The sequence below is a fragment of the Dipodomys merriami genome, unplaced genomic scaffold (assembly GCF_024711535.1).
Source record: "Dipodomys merriami isolate MVZ:Mamm:240054 unplaced genomic scaffold, mDipMer1.0.p SCAF_5, whole genome shotgun sequence".
NCBI lineage: Eukaryota > Metazoa > Chordata > Mammalia > Rodentia > Heteromyidae > Dipodomys > Dipodomys merriami.
The window spans coordinates 29,328,433-29,341,471 of NW_027206068.1; the positions used below are offsets into that span (position 1 = coordinate 29,328,433).

At 38.2% G+C, this 13,039-nt stretch overlaps 1 protein-coding gene across 6 annotated transcripts in view; it reads left to right on the plus strand.

The window, feature by feature from the left end:
• Fbxl13 (F-box and leucine rich repeat protein 13) overlaps positions 1-13,039 on the plus strand; it is a 153,687-nt gene that overhangs the window by 120,242 nt on the left and 20,406 nt on the right. For all 6 annotated transcript variants that reach the window (XM_069996314.1, XM_069996317.1, XM_069996316.1 and 3 more), the window contains one exon: positions 7,098-7,181. In XM_069996314.1, coding sequence (XP_069852415.1) covers positions 7,098-7,181 — 84 coding nt within the window. The remainder of the gene's footprint in view (positions 1-7,097; positions 7,182-13,039) is intronic.

Genomic DNA, 13,039 nt, shown 5'->3' on the forward strand with positions numbered 1-13,039 from the left:
CATTCCATGTTAGACCAAAGAGCTGGGACTTGAAGACACAGATAATACTCTATAGCTTCATCAGAGCTGGTCTCCCATTTTAGACAAATCATTTGGAATTCTTTGGGGCTAGATTGGAAGGGAAAAAGACTGGAGGAGTTGAAGACAGAGGTGAGGAGTTCTTGAACTGGAACAGAGGCTAGCAGTAGCATGGGAAAGTCTTATTCAAGAATATTAAGTAGGTGAAACTGAATAAACTCGGTGATTGATAACTTGTAGAAGATGAGGGTCTAGGATGGAGGGATAAGAATGATTTTTAAATTCTGGCTTTGAGTGGGTGAAGGTCCCACTTCACAGAAAGTAACCGGCTAGGAAAAGTAATGGGTTTTGAGAGGAAGTGGATTTCAGCTTTATCAGGCTGAAGTACGGCAGGTAAGAGACTCAGGTGAAAGGCTAGTGAGGAGAGAATGATGAGCTGCGCGTGAGGATGTCCTTCACCCAAAGGTGTGACGATGGCTGGTGTCCTCAGGGAGACATGGGACTGAAGAGAGATGTCCACCTAGGAGCAACAGAGGAGCACCAACGCTAAAGGGTGGGCGAAAGGGTCTATGACAGAGACTAAAGGAGGAGTGTCAGAAGGTGGTACAAAAACCAAGCCAATGCAGTCGAAGATGAAGCAGAGCAAATAACCAACAGTGTCCAATGAAATAAAGAAATTTAATCAGGGGAAGACCAGGAAGTGAGTTAGACACACCGCTTCACAACCCTCTGGTATCACCTCATACCTGTGCTCTCCTAGCTTCCTTCCCTCCAACCCCACCCCATGCCTTCTTTTAGCTCCTCAAGCCAAATTCTTGCCTACCTCAAGACCTTTAGACATGCTATGCCTTCTTCCTGAATGTTCCTCATGCCATTCCTCATGTACCTGGATAGGGAGATGCTAAGCATGCAATCCCTGACATTGATGGCAAAGGGAAAGAACCTTGGCATATCATTCATGCTGTCTATAACTACCATAACATCACTTGTCAGTCTAGATCATTTCTAGGCAATATCAATGATGCCCGTTGTTGTGAATCTTATCGCTGCTACAGTACAGCAGGGTTTCCTATTATCTGTGGTGTCTTAAAATAGCCTAGTAGCAATAATAGCTACTAATTGAGCTCAACTGTACTAGAATAGAAAGAAGCCAGTGTGAGTATTGTCATCATCTTTACCATAGTGGAATTCTCTTTTCTCTGGCGCAACTCCCCCTCCAGTGCTATTGTTCTTCTTCACCTCTCTTTTCTGAAGCCACTGTCTGCGAACCCACCACTCTAATGCGGTAGAACCTTCCAGTGTGCAACTCCCAGGCCACCCTTATGTTCTTCAGAGTTTCTCAGAGGTTCCACTCTGCTCACAGTAGAAAATCTAAACAACCTGGTGTGCTGCACCCTGCTCTTCCTGGGACCCTGCTTCCCTCTGCAGCCCCACTTCCAGCTTGTTGAACCTTTCTCTTTTCGCTCCAGCAATACAGAACCAACCCTCCCATCTCCTCAAACACTCTGTTCTCTTTCTTCTCCCTGACAAGTTATTCCATCCGTCTGAAACACCCTCTCCCCGAATCTCTACCCAGTAAATTCTTATCTCTGAAGTTTCAGCTGTGAGAAGATTTTCCGGAATTTCTGTAAATTTAGGGTCTCCTCTGTTTCTGCTGTACTTTCTATATGCCTGTACCCCAGTCACCAGCTCAGTATATTTCAATATTTGATCTCTCTGTCTGCCTCCCGCCAGCATCATAAGTTTCTTCCGGGCTGGGGCTGGACCAACTCATCTTGAGGCCTAGTTCCTAAGAGGCACCCCAAATGTTCAATGAGTGAATGAATGAGTGAATCTGGCACTGTTTCCTTCCTCTTAACTAAACACTTAAGGCTTCTTCAAATTCCACATTTTCTCAGTTCTGCTTGAGCTTGAGTGGGAGTGAATACAGCTGCATGTCTTAGTCTGATGATACTCTTGCAAGAGACCACCCATATGCACAGAACACACACAATTGAAGCCTGAGGTCCAGGGAAGTGGGACCTCTAAAACAACACGAAAAAACCACTTGTGAGTTGAGAATTAGCAATTCCCCACAGAAACTGGACTGGGACCTTCAAGAGTCAATGTCTTGAAAGACAAAACTAAAAGCTAAGAAGACATAACAAACATGCAATTCACAAACTGACTATGGCTATAAGAAAAAATAATTATTGACTTTGTATTATTAACTATTAGGGCATTACTAGAACTTGTCAGGTTTCATAATGCCATGCATGTTATACAATGTACACATAATACTATAGAGTTACACAGCAGAGCATCTTTATTCCTACAAGGATGTATAGAGAATATTTAGGGGATAAAGCACCATGCTATCTGAAATCTATTTTCAAAGGTTTGGAGAAATTTCTGTGCAAATATATAAAAAGTTACATGTATATGTGTAGAAATATTAAACTATATTCATATAAGTACATGAAGAAAATATGAATGCTCATATATACAGTAGTTAAGAAAATATAGTAAAATGTAATTGATGAATTCGGTAAGAGGTATTCTTTGTAACATTCTTTCGATCTTTTTTATTAGCACATATTAGTTATACAAGGGGGCTTAATTGTGATATTTTCACACATGCACATAATATGCTTTACTCATATTCATCCCATATTATTTTTTTTGTTCCCCTACCCCTTTAAAAAAGTTTTAATGGGACATTTTTTAAAAACTTTTCTGTAAAGTTGAGTATTTGTAAAATAAAGAGTTGGGAGGAGGACATTTTACATTTATGTTAGTGATATTGTAAATCCAGAAGTAGTATGACTCAGCTGTATAGTAAGTACACAACACAGAAACACACAGACATGCAAACAAATACACCATCCCAACATTTGGTAACTCATTTATTGCTAATGCTAATCTACATTAGCTAAACAATTCCAGATGTAAAATTGGAGGAAAAATGTTCATGGATTTTCTGCTTCCAACATCTTGTGTGGATGTTTCTGTTCCTGGCAGTGTTCTGTCTCCCCTCCCACTCAGCCCAGTGACCCTCAAGCTGAATTACTTCCAAAACAACTCACACTTCCCAAGTGAAGTCTCCCTCCATGCCACTTCCTCAATATGAAACACTGTTCCCATTATTTTCCTTGTCAAGAACATACTGTATCTTTAAAGCTTCCTTCAAATTCTTCTTCCTCTTTAAACAGCTCTTGTAGACCAACTTTTCATTCCTACTGGAAGCAGTCACCCCTGCCAATTAGTTCTTCTCATTATGTTCACTAGGTAGCAGCCCGTATTCTCTCGACAGGGAAAGCTCTATCCATCTGTGTTGCATAGGCCAAAGCCCATTTTTTTTCTTAGAATAATGTACAAGGCTCTTGTGACTTGGTCTATGCTTTCTTTTGAACCTTGTGTCTTGACACTCTCCTCAAACGAACCTGATACTGGCTTAGGATTCCTAGATACAGCTTCCTCTGTTACATGGGCTATAGAGGAGCATTTGGATCTTAGGATACCTGAAGCCTCAGATTCTTGCACCACCTGCAGTGATGCTGACGTCACCAGTTCCCACGCCAAGTCATTTTCCCTGTTTTGCCTGGTTATTAAATTTAGCCTCTTTGGGAAAATAAACCTCTCTCCTACAAGAGCCCTTGTAAGTCTGGCTGGCTTCTGGAGACCAGGGAGGACCCACATTGCAATGATGCCTCACCTGGAAGTGGACTCCAGCTTGTCTTTGTCCAAGAACCCAGTCACTCCATCCTGCAGTCTCCCCTTTCCTCCTTATATTTGTGCTGCCTTGCTGCTCTAGCCTTTTCATCTTTTACAGAGGTAAAAGGTTAGCATTAGTCACTAACCTCTAAGACATTCATCCCAAGATATTAAATAAAACAAACAATGAACTTATGGGGCTCATGGCTTCTACTTTAGGAGGAATTTTATAGCCAATAGTTCAGATAATTTTTAAAAATTCAATATACACCCATTCACAACATGCAAGAAAAACACACTAATTTCAAGTATACAATTAGTGGTTTAAAATATATTCAGAGTTGTGTAACCATAACAAGAATCAAATTCCAGGACATTTTTATCTCTCCAAAAATAGATCCTTTCCGTTAGCAGCCACTGCTAGCCCTAGTCCAGCCCCAGGTCAGCCCTAGACAACCACATATTATTTGTTGTTTTCATGCATTTGCCCATCTTGGCCTTTACATATGGATGGAATCATATAATATGTGGGTTTTGATTCTGACTTCTTTTACTTTATGTTATGTTTTGGGGTTATTCCATAAAATAGCTTGTGTTACTACCTTTGATTACTAAATAGCATGGTATTGCATCGATATAACTCACTTTATTTACCTATTCATCTGTTGATAGACGTTTGGATATTTTAGGAACATTCATGTATAAAATTTTGTGTGGACATGTTTTGTCTTGAGTTGGATCTAATTTCTGGGTTATATGATAACTAAGTGTCACCTTTGTGGAGTGTTTTGGAGGGTGCAGTACAGCTTCTCACTTTCTAGACAGGCACTCTACTACATAGGCTTCATCACCAACCTGTTTACTCTTCTTCCTGCCCTTTTCCCCCTCCCCCTCCCCCTCCCTCCTCTTACCCCTCCCTCCTCTTACCCCTCCCCCTCCCTCCTCCCCCTTCCCCCCCTCCTCCCCCTCCTCCCCCTCCTCCTCCTCCTCCTCCTCCTCCCTCCTCCTCCTCCTCCTCCTCCTCCTCCTCCTCCTCCTCCTCCTCCTCCTCCTCCTCCTCCTCCTCCTCCTTCTTCTTCTTCTTCTTTCGTGTGTATGTGTGTGTGGGGGGGGGGGGGGTCCTAGGACTTGGCATTAGCCCTGAGCTTTATTGCTCAAGCCTAGCACTCTACCACTTGAGCCACAGCTCTACTTCCAGATTTTTTTTTTTTTGAGTAGTTTATTGGAGATAAAGATCTCATAGATTTTCCTGCCTGGGCTGACTTTGAACTGTAATTCTCAGATTTCAACCTTCTGGGTAGTTAGGATTACAAGTGTAAACCACTGGTACCTAGCTCTCTGGTTACTTTTGAGAAAGGTTCTTGCTTTGTGCCTAAGCTGGTCTGCACTGTGACCCTTTTATTTACTCTTGTCACTATAGCTGGGATGAAATGCACATATCACCACACCTGCCTATTCTAATGAGATGGAGCCTCATGAACCATTTGCCTGGCCTGACCTGGCCTGGAACTGCAATCCTCCTGCTATCAGCTTTTAGATAGTTAGGATAACAGGCACCTTGCCCAACTATTTGTTGAGATGGGTGGGATCTTTTTGCCTGGACTCGCCTTGAACCATAATCAGTATCTGCCTCCCAAGTAGCAAAGATTACACAAAGTTGGCTCCCAGCTCCGTGTTTCACTTTTGAGGAACTGTTTGACTATTTTCCATAGTTGCTGACCATCTTCAGATTTCTACCATCATTTTCCATAGTTGCTACTAGCACCTTATAAGGATGCAAATTTGTCCACATCTTCATCAACCCTTTTTTTGTTGGTGTTGTTGGTCATGGGGCTTGACCTCTGGGCCTGGGTGCTATCCTTCAGCTCTTCAGCCCAAGGCGAGCACTCTACCACTTGAGCCACAGTTCCACTTCCGGTTTTCTGGTGGTTGATTGGAGATAAAAGTCTCATGGACTTTCCTGCCCGGGCTGGCTTTGAATCATAATCCTCAGATCTCAGCCTCCTGAGAAGCTAGGAATATAGGCGTGAGCCACTGGCACCCGGCTTTGCATCAACTCTTTAATGTCTAGCCTTTTAATTCTAGTCATCCTCATAAATGAGTTGTGACATCTTACTATGCATTTATGGTATTGATCAATTTAATTTTGAACTTTTATTTTTTAATGAACAATGGTATTGATTAAGCATACATTCTGTTTTAATATTTTAGTTTTCAGGATGTTTTAATAAAGTGGTAAAGAACATCTAGACTGATACATGTCATATTTAGTAAGTGCATTTTACTTGTAGCTAATCTTAAAAACCTCTAACTAGTCTACACAAATCTAAATGCACACTTAAGAGATAATTTCATAGGACAGTTTTATAATAGAATAATAAAGCATATCTTATCAAATATAGGATGCAGTGATGAACTTTGCAGTTCTTGATATTTTTGTTCAAATAATTTGGTTCCTGTTGGAGAATATCTAAACTCTTCCAGTTCTTCTAACATGAATATAAAATATCATCATCTGGAATGCAGACCATATGTGATGGCTCCACGGGGTTTGGCTATTCTTTGTTTGGAAATGAGGAAGAAAACAATGTGTTCCTAGCAAAAGACACAGAGACACAATAACATTAAAAAAATCAACTGAGAGATTTTGCAGTAGTATATAGGACCTTTGAGCAAAATCAGAACCATAGTTTAAACAGTAGCTAAATTAATCATTCTTTTCTTTTCTGGATTTTTCTCTTTTTTCTTTAAATGAGAGGATTTAATCTGTACATCCAGGAAAAAAATCATTTTCAATTATGTTCCAAATGTTGTATTTAAGATCGATGAAATGTAAACCAGCCCTGAAAATAAAATATAAAATAATGAATATAAGTTGAGGGTAGTGGTTTATGCCTGTAATTCCAGTACTCAAAAGGCTGAAGAAGGAAGATGGTTAATTGAAGGTATATATACACATATATATATACACATACATATATATTTGTTTCTTAGGTTAATTGAATATATATATATATATATATATATATATATATATATATATATATATATATATATAAAACATTAGCCACATGGAGTATCTTCAAAGAAAGGGTGATTTAGCCGGCATTTATCAGGAAACATAGCAGCTTAACTTCTTGAATTAATTTGCTCTGCGATTCTCTAATACTTTATAAACCATTTGAGACAACAGGAAAATTTTACTTAATAGTTTTTTTTCTAGTCAACATGATTTTATGCTTTTTTAAATATCAAGAAGTTAAAAGACAGAAGCTAATTAGTTTGCATAAGTGGTTGTCTTTTTTATGCTGTTAGCTTGAACAAGTAGTGATTGGAAACGTACCATCTGTACTAAATTATTCATGAAATGCTCTTTACATTTTTAGGGTTTGTCAATACTTTCCAGACATAAAAAACTGAAGGAACTTTCTATATCTGAGTGTTATAAAATCACTGATGTGGGAATTCAGGTAAGATGATTAAGGTCTTCTATTAAAGAATTAAGATTAAAAAGTTTAGCATAAATTGAATAAACTCTAAGTCACAGTAGACAAAAGTGGATGAGAAATTGAGCATGTATGAATGGTGGTTGAGCTACAATGAACTCTGGGTTCTTCATCAGGTCTATAGTCCTTGAAGTGCAGAAGATTCCCTTCCCTCCGTTTCCCTGCATTCCCCACCTCTTTCTTCATGTGAGACTTACAGGCTAAATAGGGACTTGGAGAGTGACGATCTGCCATGTGACAAAAACTCTTCTCGTATAAAGAAAGCCTTGTATAGATTAAATGTGTCACATAATCTAGCAGGATGCTGGTGTTGGGCACTAGCTACTCAGGAGTTGAGATCCAAGGATTGAAGTTCACAGCCAGCCTGGGCAAAAAAGCCCATGAGACTCTTACCTCCAATTAGAAGAAAAGCTAGAAGTGGCACTATGGCTCAAGTGGAAAGCTTAATGCTGAAGAAGCCAAGGGAGAGTGTGAGCCCAAGTTCAAGCCCCTGCTTTTTGCTGGTTATTTTGGGGATAGAGTTTTGCCGACTTTTCTGCCCAGGCTGGCTTTGAATCCAGTTCTCTAGATCTCAGTCTCCTGAGCAGCTAGGATTAGATATGTGAGCCACTGGCACCCAACTTCAAATTGTTTTTGCTGTATCTCAACTATCATGACAATGTAATAATATGTAAGGGTAAAGTGTAACATAATCAGGAACTATTCTTTAAAAGGAGTATGGTAAACAATGTCAACCCTCCTTCCTCAGTTTTAGTCTGTGAATACAGGACTCCAAGGAATCTACCTACTAATATAAATCGTTAAAAAGAAATATAAAACTATTCTGCCTCAGCACCCCTAGAAAGAATTACATACTTTTGTACTGAACAAGATTATAACTCTATAATAGAAATACAAACATTTAGATGTATATAACCTATTAAGAGACAAATCAAAAGATTCTTCCAGGGTAAACTATGATTTACCTACTATAATTAAGGGTTGAACATGCATTTATACAAAGCTTTATCCAAAGAAAAAAGATGGGTTCTAGGCACTTTTTAAACACCCCTTTATATTAGGTGGAAGTGTTTAGCCATATTTTAACTGTGTAGTTGTATAGCTGAATTCTGGCATATCTTGAACTATGAGCCTCCTGCTCTTGGCTTAGCTTTTCTGCTCATGACTAGTGCTCTACCAGTTGAAGCACACCTCCACCTCTGGCTTTTTGCTTGGTAATTAGAGGTAAGAATGTCTCTTGGATTGGTCTGCGTAAGCTGGCTTTGACCAACAACCCTCATATGTCTATCTTCTGAGTAGCTAGGATTTCAGAAGTGTACCACTGGCACCTTGCTCTGGCAAGATCATTTTTAAAAAACTTTAAGCTTAAAAATCTTGGTATTTATATCCAATGATCTAAGAGAGATATTTTAAGGGGGACTTGGAGTAACTGAAGGGACCAATTTGATGTGTAAAGTATAAAATTACATGTGTAAAATGCCACAGTGAGATCCCTTTGAACAGTTAGCAATACACTGAAAAAATAAATGAAGGACATTAATGTCTGGATCTGAAGACAGGTCCTGTCTGGGGTGTGAGTACTAGTGGGAGTGGAGAGGACAAATGGAGAGGGTGAAGGATGGTAAATAGCCTCAAACACCTCATGTGCACGAGTGAAAATGGAACAGTGCAGCTGGTGGTATAGAAGTGGAGTGGAGAGGGGAGAGGGGAGAGTGACATCGGAGGAGAATCTGATCAAGGCACACAGTATACATATACAGATATGTCAAACATTCTGTTAGACAATAGGTGCTAATAAAAATGTAAAAAAAGGAGCATGGAAATTGTTCATCGTTAGTTGTACCAGATCAGCTGTTGCATTCATGTTCATGAAAAAGAAAGTTTTCTTTCTCATCATCTCATCCTTTTTGTTTCCTCCTCCCTGATTTTTAGAAGTGTGTGTGTGTGTGTGTGTGTGTGTGTGTGTGTGTGTGTGTGTGTGTGTGTGTGTGTGTGTGTGTGTGTGTGTGTGTGTGTGTGTTGGCTTTATTTCTTGGTATGAGGTGATTTTTTTTTCTCTCCTTGCCTTCTACCAGAAGGGAAAAAAAAAAGTAGGGAGGAAAAAGTGATCCTGCTGCCAACTTCCTTATCTGGATCTACAAAAGAGAACAGAAGGAAGCAAAATAAGGTGATTAAATTGAGATGTTTAGATTAGCTAGAATTTATCAGCAGTTCTCTCTCAGTTTTTATAAAAGGTAACTATAGGAGAGAATTGCCTTTTGGCATGAGGCATTGAAAGTTTATAATACATTTAATGCATTTAATGAGAAAAATAGTTTTTTTTAACCTCTGGTTGGGTTTTGCAATAGTAATAAAGATAATAATAAAAAATTACCTCATTGTAGGGTTTTACTGGAAGCTACAGCACACGTGGACTGTGTGTCTGGAGCCTCAGATGCATTGACTGTTAGAATCTGGCTTTAATTACTTTCTTCAGCTTTCATTTTCTTTTCCAAAAATATAAGATGTTCAATGACTATTTTAAATGAAAATTACTTGGTACCCTTTAAAAGCAGTTTGGAGGAAATGTTTGCTAGGGCAACAATGGGGCATTTCTTAAGAAACCTTTTCTTGAGAATTTAAACAATGTAATTAAATAATGATGTATCAGGTCTGGCAAAGGAATGGATTTAAATAGGAGGTAAGTTGACAGATATTTTTGTCTTCAATTGTTTTCAGAGAACCAATGGAATAAATCCAATTATTTACTAGGATTACTTTTTATATTCACTCTAATATGCATTTCAGTTCTTATTTTTGAGAATGAAGTTTGCTATAAAGATATCCATAATATCCATAATATCCCTGCATAGAGTTTCTTTACACAGATGATCTGTGAGTGAGTCTTGCAGCTAAATAAACTTTCTGATTATTTGGATGCTAGTAGATTGCACTAGCTAATAATAAGCCTTAGCAGGGGAAAATCAGGCTGCATTATGATTCTCACAAAAATGACATGTGGGTATGTGCAACAGTAAAAATGCATGTGATATAAATGTGTAAGTTAGATGTGATAGGCAAATACACAACTATATGTCTAGCATATGTGTATAAATTAAATATGTTCACATTTTTGTATATATCACACTACAAACATTACATGTTACTTTACATGAATGCATACACATTCATTATATATATCAATATGTCTATGTATTTTTAAACTCAAATTGTGTATGGAGATGCTATAAGATAATAATCATGTATTTAGCCTAGAAATCTAGACTGAAACTAATAAATGATGACCAGTATTCAAAGCAAATGGTAGTAATTTGTTAACAAATTTGTGTTGTTTATACTTTAATTTTAGAAACAAACTATCCACTTCAATGGCAATGTTCTTAAGTATACAGATTAGGACTCTTAGCCAAAAGTAATACTCAGTATGAAGAGTGGGGCCTAGCTGTGAGAAGTCTTAGTTTTTATACTAATTCAGTCTCCTACTCAACCACACGAAGTTAAGTGATCCATCCAGCCTCTCAATGGTCCACTACTCATGTAGGAACTACACTGGGGAAGCATATAGGAGCTAGCACTATAGAGCAGAGTCAGCATCTCTAAAATTTAATTTTATTGTCAAGGTGTTGTACAGAGGGGTTACAGTTACATAGGTTAAGTTAGTCAGTACATTTGTTGTTGAACTTGTTACTCCCTCCCTCATTTTCTCCCACTTTCCCTCCCCCCAGCTTCCCTGCCCCTGTGTGTATTGCTGTTGCATTGGTTCACCCTTTGTCCTTTGTCTCACCATTTTGTCGTTCCCCTTCCTTTCCCTAATTCAGACAAATGTATATACAATATCCAGGGCATCAAAATCAAATACAGTGACAACAGGGGATAAACCATAGGAAAAAACACAAAAGAAATATAGTACATTAGAATACAGTACATTAAAAACACATAATACACTAAAATCAACAGCAAAGAAAAATCTCTTGTTTCCCTATCCTGGAGTTCATTTTGATTAGCATCATCTTATATGGTCATATGTACATAAATACTGAGCTATCCTGCTCATCGCCAGGCCTATCCTAGCCATATACTAATTATTACAAATGTTTCTTTGGGTATGGCTTAAGGAGCCAGCTTTTCTGGTAACATGCTGGTAAAGATTTTCTGTGAAGGTCCATACTGTCTTTCCCAACTCAACTTTGCCATTATAGTGTGAAGTGGCTATAGTCAATACATAAACAATGAGTGGCAGTGCTCTAATAACACTACTTATGGACAATAAAATTTGAATTTCAGATTTTTTTGATTCTTTGAATCATTTAAAAATATGAAACTATCTTTAGCATGTGGGTCATACAAAAATAACTGGCAGACCAAATTTGCCCCACAGACTGTAGTTTGCCAACATCTGCTACAGAGTTAAAACTTACCCATTTTGGCAGACCAAAATTGTGTTCCTCTGGGCCTTAGATTCCTTACTTGTAAGAAAAGTGAAGCTAATATAAAAAGTCTTCATGTGAGTATTAGACGATCTATGACATTTAAGTAGCCTAGTCTATGACACAGAGTGAGTGTGCGATAAGTATTACCCATTATTAGTGTTGTACTTTCTTTAGAAACAAAGAAGCCAAAAATATATTAGCAAATTTAAAAAATAAATATTGTTAATGAAAGATTTTGGTCATTTATTTAGGTTTGATTAGATCGAGATTATTTTTTATAGCCAAATGGCTTCTAATGACAAGATCACATGGAAAAAATAATTTATTCATAACATGCTCTGAATTGCTAGTCTTCTAGAGAATACAATGAGAATAGTATAGGAACTGTGATTTGCAACATTTCCCCAGGTCCCGCTAGTTTAGTAGTGGATCTAGCACACACATGTGCCTGCTTTGGCATTTAAGTCGGCACTGAGTCTCTGGTAACTTATAAGCATGCAGGAGCCCCAAAAAGGAGAGATTTGGGTTTTTTTTTCTGCCCTGTCTTTGTTCAACTTGAGTCATGTTTCTCTATCACTTTCTCATTTCCAGAATACAGCCTCCCACACATACCTCTCACCTTCCTCTTATATAAGACTGATTGAATGTTGAATCTTCTATTTTCTAGAGCAGATCGTAGGGTCAAATTGGGCAGATGGAACATTCTGAGATCTTCCATACGATATCTTGAACTAAGGTTTAATTGCCTTTAGTTGCAGTAAGTTTTATTATTATTGATTCTTCAGAATTTTCAACATAAATGATTATTTTATTTGTAAACAAAGATAGCTTGCTTTATTTCTCTCTTCTCAAATAATGTGCCTTTTTTCTTGTTTTATTGCATTAGTCATGACTTCCAATACCATGTCAAATAGGGATGTAGAGAGGGGTCTCAATGTTTACTTGTCTTAGGTTTTTGTCAAATACCTTTTCAGCATCTATTGATATTATCACATGGTTTATCATCTCTAGCTGGTCAATATGATGGATAACATTAATTTTATATTTTATTTTATTTTTATTTTTTTCTTAGTCGTGGGGCTTGAACTTGGGCACTGTCCCTGGACTTTTCAGCTCAAGGCAAATGCTCTACCACTTGAGCCACAGTGGTTTTCTGGTGGTTAATTGGAGTTAAGAGTCTTACAGACTTTCTTGCCCAGGCTGCTTTGAAGCAGCATCCTCAGATTCCAGCCTCCTGAGTAGCTAGGATTTTATGGGAGCCACCGACACCCAGCCAAACATTGATATTTGAATTGTGTGTCAGCATTTCATATCTAAATATCATACTTGAGTAAGGTATATGAATTTTTTTACACACATATTGGATTTTATTTGATCGCTCATGTGATTTTC